The sequence below is a fragment of the Mobula birostris genome, chromosome 5 (assembly GCF_030028105.1).
Source record: "Mobula birostris isolate sMobBir1 chromosome 5, sMobBir1.hap1, whole genome shotgun sequence".
NCBI lineage: Eukaryota > Metazoa > Chordata > Chondrichthyes > Myliobatiformes > Myliobatidae > Mobula > Mobula birostris.
In genome coordinates, this window is record NC_092374.1 from 40,772,585 (window position 1) to 40,783,505 (window position 10,921).

At 36.9% G+C, this 10,921-nt stretch overlaps 1 protein-coding gene across 4 annotated transcripts in view; it reads left to right on the forward strand.

The window, feature by feature from the left end:
- Positions 1 to 10,607, forward strand: part of znf366 (zinc finger protein 366) — a 48,294-nt gene extending 37,687 nt beyond the window's left edge. For all 4 annotated transcript variants that reach the window (XM_072257940.1, XM_072257939.1, XM_072257943.1 and 1 more), the window contains 2 exons: positions 5,849 to 6,023; positions 8,380 to 10,607. In XM_072257940.1, coding sequence (XP_072114041.1) covers positions 5,849 to 6,023; positions 8,380 to 8,846 — 642 coding nt within the window. In that variant the 3' untranslated portion in view covers positions 8,847 to 10,607. The remainder of the gene's footprint in view (positions 1 to 5,848; positions 6,024 to 8,379) is intronic.
- The last annotated feature ends 314 nt before the right edge of the window (positions 10,608 to 10,921 follow it).

Consider the following 10,921-nt stretch of genomic DNA (forward strand, 5'->3'; position numbering starts at 1 on the left):
CACTGGCCTGTTGCCAGTCTACTTCTCACTTGGAATGGAGAGGAAAGTGGGTGGGCGAACAGCTCCTGGGTGGGCTCTGCTATCCAGATTGCAGGCAGTTGTCATAGCAGGGATAATGACACATTGAGTGGGGAGATCTATGCAGCCCTCATCGTGTCTGAATAAGCAGTACTGTTGGGACCAGGTGGTTTGAAGATTTATACGCAACTTGATTCCTTCTGGTTGGGTAGAATTTTATTCATAAGAGGTGAAATATCAGGCAAACTTGCAGAACGCATGAATTGTCCTGCTTATTCTCATGTCAAGATTCAAGATTGTTTAATGTCATTTCCAGTATACAGTTGTAAAAGAGAACAAAATAGTTGTTACTCTGGATCCAAAGCAGCACAAAAAAAAACTCAATTAGGTGAAGTTATAAAATAATAAGTTTAAAAAACACATTAAATATAAGAAAGTAAGATAGCTTATACACATAGATAGATTGTATGTCCATAAAGTGACAGGAGGCACAGGGGTGTCTGTACTGACAGGAAATGATAAAGTAGTGGTGGTAAGGAGTGTGGAGGGGTATGTGGAGGTGTTGATCAGTCTTACTGCTTGGGGAAACTTCACTGCTTAACATTAAGTGTCTTCATAGTAATACTGTTTAAATATCTTAAATTTATACAGTACCATGCAAAGGTCCTAGGCACATATATATAGTTAGGGCGCCTAAGATTTTTCCACAGTACTGTATTTGTCAACGTGGAGTGGAGAGCAAGTTAGTAAATCAGGCGGGAACAAAGAATGTTGGGAATGACGAAGGTGGAGTGCCATGGGATGGGTGTGGGATGGGCAGCGGAGAAGGAGTGCCAGGGTTGGGGATGGTGCGGGTGCAGACACAACCTGCCATGAGACACAAGCAATGTCATTTGATTCCAAACAAATGCTTTATGATCATTACAGAATGTCTCTCTGGTGCTTCCATATCCTCTTCTTTCCATTCCCCTTTTCCCAACCATGATTTCCCTCTCCTTGACTCCTTCCAACTCTCAGTCCATAATAGAGACCCATATCAGAATCAGGTTTATCATCACTCACATACATTATGAAATTTGATTTTTTTGCAGTAGCAGTATAGTACAATACATAAAATTACTACAGTATTATGCAGAAGTCTTAGACTATCTCTCTCTGTCTCTCTGTCTCTCTCTCTCTCTCTCTCTCTCTATATATATATATATGTATGTATATATGTGTGTGTGTGTGTGTGTGTGTGTGTGTGTGTGTGTGTGTGTATGTATGTGCCTAAGACTTTTGCACAATACTGTATATTTGCACAACTCATAATGCCACCTCTCATTTCAAGTGACCAGCATTAATCTTATGATGATTCAGTAATTCCAGGAACCTTCTTATTCTGGCTTCTCTCTCCTTCATTTCCAATCCTGATGCAAGGTCTTGGCCTGAAACATCAACAGTTTATTCCCTCCATTCATGCTGCTTAACTTGCTGAGTTTGTATAGTACTTTATGTCTATTATGAGCAATTTAGTGATTAAACACACAAGAGATTCAAAATACAGTTTCTGAAAGTAGATTTATTTTCTAAATGGAGAGTGTAAATTTTATCTAGCAACCTGCTGATGACATGAAGCATTTAAAATGGAAAAGCTTCATCAGAGCATTAGTCCAGTGGATGCTCCTCTCATTTGCCAGCCATCTGAAGTCTCAGCTCTCACTATGTGCTTCAAAGATTGTATCTTTCTGTAGATAGTAACTTTTAAAATTTTTGTTCAAATCTTTCATAGGACAAAATTGGAACCAGACAAGATTCAACTACAAAGCGTTACTTCATTAATTCAATTCTTTCTTCAATATATTAAAAACTAAAGAAATCATGACCTAAATTTCACTATCAAATGAAGATTTTATACACCTGAAAAGTGTTCTATTGAATTATAACTATTTAAAACAGAAGAGAATAAAAGGCAGTAAACCGGCAGAAAATCCAGAAGTACCCTTAGGATTTAATAGCAAGCTACAATCCAAAAAAAAAATCATGAGGCCAAGCAAACAATTGGAGTTGTTTGGTTAAAAAAAAAGGAACCGACAGGTCAAAGTGAGAGTTCAATAAGGAAGAGCCAATTCTGACTCCTTTCTTTAACCACAGAGCTGGCCAGTATCAACGGAGGGGATGAAATCACACTAAATCATATTCAGATATAAATACATCACAGTTTTCACATTATTCTACCTGCATAGCACATAATAATGAAAATACGTCACATACATGAGAAGGATTGACAGTTATTTAATTGTTCATTAAATAAGCAAACCAAGCATTTTGGGCCAAGAAACTGGATAATCTCACATAGCAATCCGGTGCTGGTGGTGCAGCTTTCTGTACACTGGGCAGATTGGGGAACTGCATTCAGTGCCTCCCAAGCCAGCTAGTGTCTACCAGTAGCCAGCCATTTCAATTCCACTTCATGCTCCCACTCTGACTGTTTGTCCATAGTCTCCTCCTCTAATGAAAATTAGATGAACAATACCTTATATTCCAGCTGGACACTCTCTAACCTGGCAGCATGAACATTAAATTCTCAAACTTCTGGTAAGCGCTCCAGTATATTATAATCCTACAAAAAAAACTTCATTTACAGGAAAATTGAGCTCACAACATAATTTTTAAAAAGTCATGGTTCCCAAAAGTAGTCACCTAAGGGCAAGTTTAGAAATTATTGCCATCGCCCACTTATTATAGCGGGAGTCCCATTCTTTTCAACTGATTTCAGAATACAAAATATTTTAAAAATCTAAAAAAAAGTAGTGCCTAATTGTGATTTACACAGTAATTAAAAGAGATTCTATACTTTTTGAAATATCTTCAAAATCACATTGGGAATTAGTGACCAACAGCTATTTATATTATACATATCCAAAGATCATTGAAAATAGTAATGAATGCATATTTTCTAAATGATAAAGGGTTAATGTATTCAGAAAAACTTATACACACATTCTATGATCATTCAACTTATTGTTTGGGACATTGTAAGTAAAAATCTGTTTCATCATCAAAGGCTGATGTTGGCAAGCAGAGGGTTAAAACAGTGACCAGATAGATGCCTTTTGGCAAGAGGCTCCTCTTCAGAAGGAAGGATATCGCTATACTGACTGCCTGCTTAACAATAGTTTCATGTCCCTGGGGAACTTTCTGCAAATAGATTTCATCTCGCTTTCTCTTGTACTCCTTAAAACTTCCTGTTTTCTCACGGTCCTTTTGGACATTTTACAGACTTGTTCCCTCTCTTTGAGAACTCGGAAACCTCTCCAAAAGAATTCATAATGTGCACAGCAACACTGTTTCATAATCTCCTCTTCCCAGAGAATTTCAATTTTGGACTCAGGGCTATTTATAGTGGTGAGGTGGCTACCTGTTACTATGAAATTATAAAGATGAATAAGTTAAAACTGTAACTGACTGAAGATTATTGAAATGATTATTGAATAATTGCGAATTACACTTACTGAGTTTTTATTTACAAAATTTCGGGACTTTACAAACACAGTCAGGGGTGTATTGGTGTCAAAGGTTCTGGTCATCAAGGTAATATCATTCCTCAATAAGACACATGCAACTTTCTTCTCAACTTGGGAGAGAAGGTTGGTGGGTGTCCTGCAATGAGTGACTTACCTCCTAACCCCAAAGCTTTAAGATCATCTGCAAAGCATGAGTTAGGGATGGAATAGTCTCAACTTGCCCAGATGGCTAGTCTCAATAAATTCAGTACCATCTGGGACAAAGTGGCTTGCTTAACTGGCAGGGTATCTAAATGTTCAATCTCACTCCTGCTGGCCACACTGACTGTACCACATTTTCTTGCCTGGACTGATCTAGACCCACAGTTCTCACCACCGAGAATAATAAGGGCAGCAGCCCAAAACAAAAAACTCTACCATAGGTGCCACTCTAAATTGAGCACCATTCTAACCTGGAAATATAGAATTGTTCCTTCATCTTCACTTGACCTAAATCCTGGATATTCTTGTTTAAGAGCACTGTGAGAGGACCTTCACCAGAGGGACTGCGGTAGTTCAAGAACATGGCTGACCTGTCAAGACAAGGGCATTAAATGCTGCTTTTGTCAGCTGTGCCCACATCAAAAGCAAAATTAAAACTCTAGGCTACCCTCAGTCAGTGTTATTCTGTCGCCAACCATGATGAAATGGCCAAATGCAATATGTTGTGACCTATCCATTGATTTGCTCCAACTTTCCAGAAAATTTTGTAATGTGTACTCCATGCCTTTTCTTGAAGTTCTGCCTGAGACTGAGATCTTGACACATTTTCCCCTCACCTAAGACTTTGCATTGATCAGTTGCCGAAGTTGTTTTATCTACAGTACCCAAGATATTGGAAACAATGTGTTGAATTTTCTTCCAAGTTGTGTTTTTCTCTGATCTGAGAAGGTCCTGGTGTCTGCTTGTTGTCCCCAATCACTGTGATCGTGAGCCAAGACTTATTAGATGAAATCTCTGGCAAAGGGCAGGGATTGTTAATGTTAACCGGAGAAATCATACCTTTGGAGCACTATTGAACATGGTAGAAAAGATCCCCTTAAAGGAAAGTTTATGTAATTTTCAAATCACTGACAATTGACAATGCAGCACTTCCCTGAAGTGTCAACTTAAATGTTTTGCATACACTTCAGCAAGGACAATTAAGTCACAATCAAAGATGTATGGTTGGCATTCAGTTGCAATATTTAGCCATGTTCAGCCAAAAACATAACAGGGGCAGAATGCCCACAACGTGGATTATTCCTTCTAAAGACATCATTAGCAAACATTTTAATGTCCTCTCAAGCTGGAGTGAGATTCCTTCCTGTTATAGGAAACAAGGAGGTTGAATAGTTTGCCTGTTCTCAATCTCTTCCTCCAGCAATGACTTTTGAAAACAGTTGGGCAGTTAAGTTTCATCCCATGATGTAGGAATGTTCCAAACCGGAAGCTGGCACAGGATTCCTGCAATCAGCTTCACTAACAGGTTTCCTTTATATTACTGGAATTCTGTCTGGAAGAGAAGCAATTGGAGAAGTAAGAATAGATAAACAGACATAGAGTGGTTGATAATATAAAGATCAATAAATATATAGATCTTTTAGTAGGCAAATAAATAGACAGACTAGCAAATAGATAAATATCTAGAGACCAGTCTAGAGCAAAGAACAAGCCACTGGAGGAACTTAGTGGGTTAAGGCAGATAAACATACAGGTGTTTGATCATGTGATTGTTTGAAACTAAGTCAAAATTCACTGACTCAGATAAGTTTTCTGCACCAGTACTGTATTCAGAAGCATATGGGGATAATGTGTATCATAACTTGGATGGATTTTCAGTACAATCTTTGTCATTTTCCCATCAGAAACAAATGCAGCAACATATTGAATTCTTGACTGCACAGTTTAGAAATACTTTTCACTTTCCATGTTTTTGTTTTGGAGCATAGTGCCACAGAACTGGAGCTAGTACAGAACAAAGGATTTAAATTTCCAACATGTACAGCTTGGAACATCTGACAGGAATTATACCTAAGACAGAGCTCTACAGGCTGGGGTGAAGCATTGCTGCTGGAAGTTCGCAGTTTCCAATGGGATGGTGTGAAATACTGAGGCACAAAAGCAGCAACACTTTTACTAACTGTAAAAAAAATCTCAGAGATCTGATTTAAGCCATAGCAACTACTTTTGGGTCGCACTGTAGTCCTGAGTCTGTTCTTGTGTTATTTAATATGTCTGCAGAATATTGCTTTCTAAGAAATGAATGAGTCCCATTAACATTGTGTTTTTATTTTCAATGACAGCTGTGTGGGAAGGAGTTTAATCGGATGCACAATTTAATGGGCCACATGCACCTGCACTCTGACAGCAAACCATTTAAATGCCTTTATTGCCCCAGCAAATTTACTCTGAAGGGAAACCTTACTCGTCACATGAAGGTTAAACATGGAGTCATGGATGGAGGGTCTGATTCACAAAGTAAGAGCATAAATTTTAATAATGTATAGAGATTTATGTGCAAAACATTGAAAATTAATTTAACAAAAGCAGGAGTGGATTGAGTTTACTGCAACTGAATGTAGCACTGTGGTTGTGTTATTGGGTTCGCAATTGGAGTCCATTGCAAATACAAAATTTAGTATAGACTGTCAGATACATTGTCTATCGCTGGACACTGAGAAGGTAGAGCCCTTGTCCATTAAAGAAAGTTGCTGTGATATTGAAAAGATCTTGTAACATAACATTGGTGCAGTCATTCACAGTTTATGCCATGGAAAATCGTCAATATGGATGAAGCCTGGTTCCACTTTTCTCTTCCCCTGAAGAATGGGATGTACAAGTAATGTAAACATCCCTCCAGGTACAGATCTCTTTGCTATGACAATGATGCCCACAGGGAGATGTCATTTTACTGCTCCTGATGCTATAGCCTGGAAGGAACCCAGAGATTAAAAATTAAGAGGTCAAGTGGATGACGAACGTTGCCAGCTGTCCATCCTATGCCCTGGTTCTGAGTTACGTGATAACTCCTGCAGGTCACACATCTCTGTGATGACCTCCCCATTAGATCAAAGCTGTCTGAGACAGTGCATATCAGTGAAATTCAGGTAGTAGAAATGACTATTGCCATGTGTACATGCCTGATACTTCATCTCGTCCCTGGTCCTCCTGCTCACTCTTGACTGATTTCTTGCTTCCACCACCATTGCCTTCCAGTCCCATTGTAACAAAATGTGCAGGTTATAGGAACACACAGTCAGAGACGAAAATTGGCTGTAGTAATGAAAAGCAGACCAGAAACACCCAAAAGTTAACCTTCATAGATAAGGGGCAGATCTTGCTGAAGTAAGGACAAATGGTTGAAAAGAGAGCAATGAAATTGGATAGAGTGGAAAAGGCATCAGTGCAATCAGTACAATAAGATGCAAGACAAAAAATTATTCAACATTTATAGAATGTTATATTTTAGATACGTTATGTCTAAATGTATAGAATGTTATTTTATAAAATTCATAGAAATCAGAATCAGATCAAAAAACTCATTTCTTTCTTTATATACAGTCTTTTTTGTGATGTGCTCACTCCCACATTTCTGTGAGGAAACTTTGTGTGTAAATATTTTCAAAAGCTCAAAGGTTATCCTGTATAGCTTACCCCTGAATCTTTGTTTTTAATTCTGTCCAACTTCCTTCCACGGACTATATCCTCCTGCCATCCTCACTACAGAGGCCATTGTGTAATGGTGATTATTTGGTTCTATCAACACACACTATCCCTCCAGGACTGATTAAAGTGCAGAGCTAACATTTCTCAGGCTTGAAAAAAGAAGCAAATAGGGAGGAACACAAAATGGAGAGCCAGAAGCAAGAAAGGTAAAGAGTAAGGACAGAGAGAAGGGCAGAGATGTGATGTAGAGATGCAGAAGTGTTTCAGTTATTGAAGGGTGGTGTGGGGTGACGTCAGCTAATAAACTGACAATATTTAAACATAATTCATGAGTGGGTAATTAATTAATATTGTCTGTGAATTATTTTACCTTTTTCTTCCCTAATCTATTAAATTTACTGGTTAATGACAGTATCAATTCTCTAAATTAGGAATATGTTAATTCTTAGTATCCCTTTGCTTTCACATAAAGCATATTTGAACCCCAACAGAATGAAGTGTCTGTTCTTTTCTATTGACATCAGCTGTAATAAAATGTCATAGAGCGTTATTCTGTCTATCCAAAGTCAGATGAATAAATAAATTAGCTTTCCCATCAGCATGTAGTCCAGAGGGGATGAAATTTTTTGTCAGTTTGAATTATTTTCAGCAGGCCTGTGATGTCATGACGAGGAGCGAATAACATCAAACACTTAAGTTCATACACTCTAAAATTCATGGCATTTTATTCTGCTTCATCCAAGTTGTGAATGAGTGCATTTTCACTTCTTGTGACCCTGCAATAGCTGTTTCGGTCAAATCCAGTACTCAAAGGGTAGGTTCAGAGAGCAATATTTTTCAAACAATGGCATTAAAAATATAACCTTCAGTCAAAACACACTAAATGTATTGTTTATTTTTCCATTCCATTTTGCTGTGCTTCTCCACTAGCAAATGATGACTAAAAAACGAAAATTTGAGTTTAGTATGTCTTCTGTCAATAATTGAGCATGGTGAGTGGAATTACATTGTCTCAGCACAATTTGGTCCATTAGGTCTAATCTTATTCTGTTCAGGAGATCTCATAGTTTTTAAAAATATTTAAGGATACTGTCCTTTATTGAAAATAACATGAAATATCTCATACAATCTGTCGATGGATGATCATGTTAATGTTCCTTAATTTTAGGTTTCAGGAGGAGAGGACGTATGGGATTCGCACAGAACAATCTAATGAATAATTTTGTGCAGGAAGAACCCTTTGATCTCTCTCAAAAGAGCAGAGTAAATAATGTATCCCACTCTGATGGCGAGAGTGCTAAAGGGAGCTCTTGTCAAGAAGAGGAAGAAGACAACTACTATACAATAGAACAATACAGTCCTGATGAGTTTTGCAGAGAGGACAAAATATATGTGCCAGAAGACTTATCCCAGAAGACAGGAAGACTGATCCAAGATTTCAGAGACTCGGACAATGAAGTGCTAACCAAAAGAAGGGTAATAAATGAGGAAGATGAAGACTTAATAACTCCAGAAAATTTTATGCAGCATGGAACTGAATCTAATAAGCACAGCCCTGCTTCCATGCATTATCTATTTGATATCAATGAAAATTACAATGACTATTGTCTTGACAGCAGGTGCAGCCCAGTGTAAAAATATCAGAGATAATAAAAACTCATTACCGTAATGATTTAGAACTCTTAAATACAAAGGATTTTTATAAACAGAATGTGGGATGCTGGTTGAAAACCAAAGGCATGAGGGACACAATAGTTTTGTCATTTTAATGTTTGTTTGAATCATGCAATTTATTAGTTTGCAATTTCTCTAACCATCATTCACACAACCTTCACTACTGTCAAATGGCAGATCTGACGTTGACAATTCATGTAAAAACATTGATTCTACCCAAATATTAATGCTTCATAAATTTTTAAACTGTTCACCAGACAGCCATAAATAGATGTCACCCTCAGTATATTTTCTGACTGCTATAAAAATTGACTATTCATTATATGCACATGTACCAAATGTAGCCAGTTTGTATTCTGACAATGATACGGAAAGAGAAATTGTTTACTATGTTAATAGGAAAGGGAATGTCCAGAGTAACTGCAGGTTTGTCAAACGGTCAGCGTGCAAATTAATATTACTGTTTCTCCAGGTGTTATTTTGAGTGCTTATTTTGGATGTATCTGTCTAAATGTACCTGTCAGTATAATTGCTAATCAAATGTTAAACAATCACATTTTGCTGTATTTCTCTGGTATATGTTCTAGATTTAAAATACAACTTTAAATTATGCCCTCCAGAGTAAACTATCTTATCCAATCCAAGGAAAGAGTTCTGAGGTCTTAAAATATATTCCCTGAAGTATGAAGCAATGCCGGAACAATCCAAACCAGCAGCATAAGGAGACAATGTGCAACAATAAAATAAACTATTAGTTTCAACAAAATGTAAAGTCTCATATGTTTGTCATCTGTAACTGATCTTAAGTAAGATAAAGAAATGAAAGAATGCTCTTTTACAAGGGACTTGATTGCTTTGCTTTTCTTTGGTCCTAGTGAAGATTTCATTTCAAAAACTCCTAGATAATTCAGGTCATTCAGGAGTAATCATTGATTTAGAAGCTCAGGAATGACAAACCCACATGATTGCTGTGGATTTAAGTTCCGGTGCTGGCTCATGCTTGAAGTTTGCCATTTAAGTAGGAAATAAAGTAATTTCCTTATGTTCAGTCTACATCACACTGATGTGGTTTATTTATTTCAAGGAGGCATGGAGAAAATCTGTATACTCTCATATCTAAAGCACTACTATAGTCTACGTCTATTGGTGTTGAAAACTGTGGTGGAGTTAGTGTATGCGAACACAAAACTGAGAGCAAATGGCTGGATGCAGGCAATCATGAGCTAGTTACTGGAAGGAAATCAGACAGAGATATACCTTTAAACTTAAGCATTTGTTCAGAAGGTGCTGCCACAATATTTTATCATTTATTCATGCACATATTCCTAAATATATTTAAAAAGTACCAGATATGTGTGCTGAAAATGATTGTTTTTCAGTATTTCTCAAAAAATTAAGGGAAATGTAGAAAAGCACAAATATGAAATACATGTAGTAATGATCAAACTGCTTGTATTTATCTTCACTGACAACATAAGTATATATTTTCTTCATCACTTTTGTATGTACTATACTCTCAAGTGGGCAGTGGCTATATTTATCAGAATCACAAAATAGTACCTTACCTGTATGGGTTGTTAATTCCACTCACTTTTCAATAGTGACAAGACTAATAGTTCCAGCATGTTTTCAAAATGATTAATAATACAGTTGCAATTTACATTCCTAATTGTTACATATATTCTTTTATAATATCCATATAATTTACTCAATAAAAATATATAAAATGCATCATATGTTTCTGAATATCTTGCTGAATAAATTTTCTGCAATGAGTACAGAATTCACTGAATATTTTCCATAACTTCCATTTCAAATTCTTTTTCCAGTATTTGGGGGAACAGGAAGGGAAGAAAGTCAGTCAGTTCCTAAAATATGTTCTGCCATTTTATTCAATCAAGGTTAGACTCAACTTTATTGCCATTTAATAGTTCATGCGAGATCCCATTTGAATGCCTTCACTTCACATCAATCTTAGTTATAAAAAATTACAATTGGTACAGTTTGAACTGGGGAATTCCAGATTTCTACTGCCT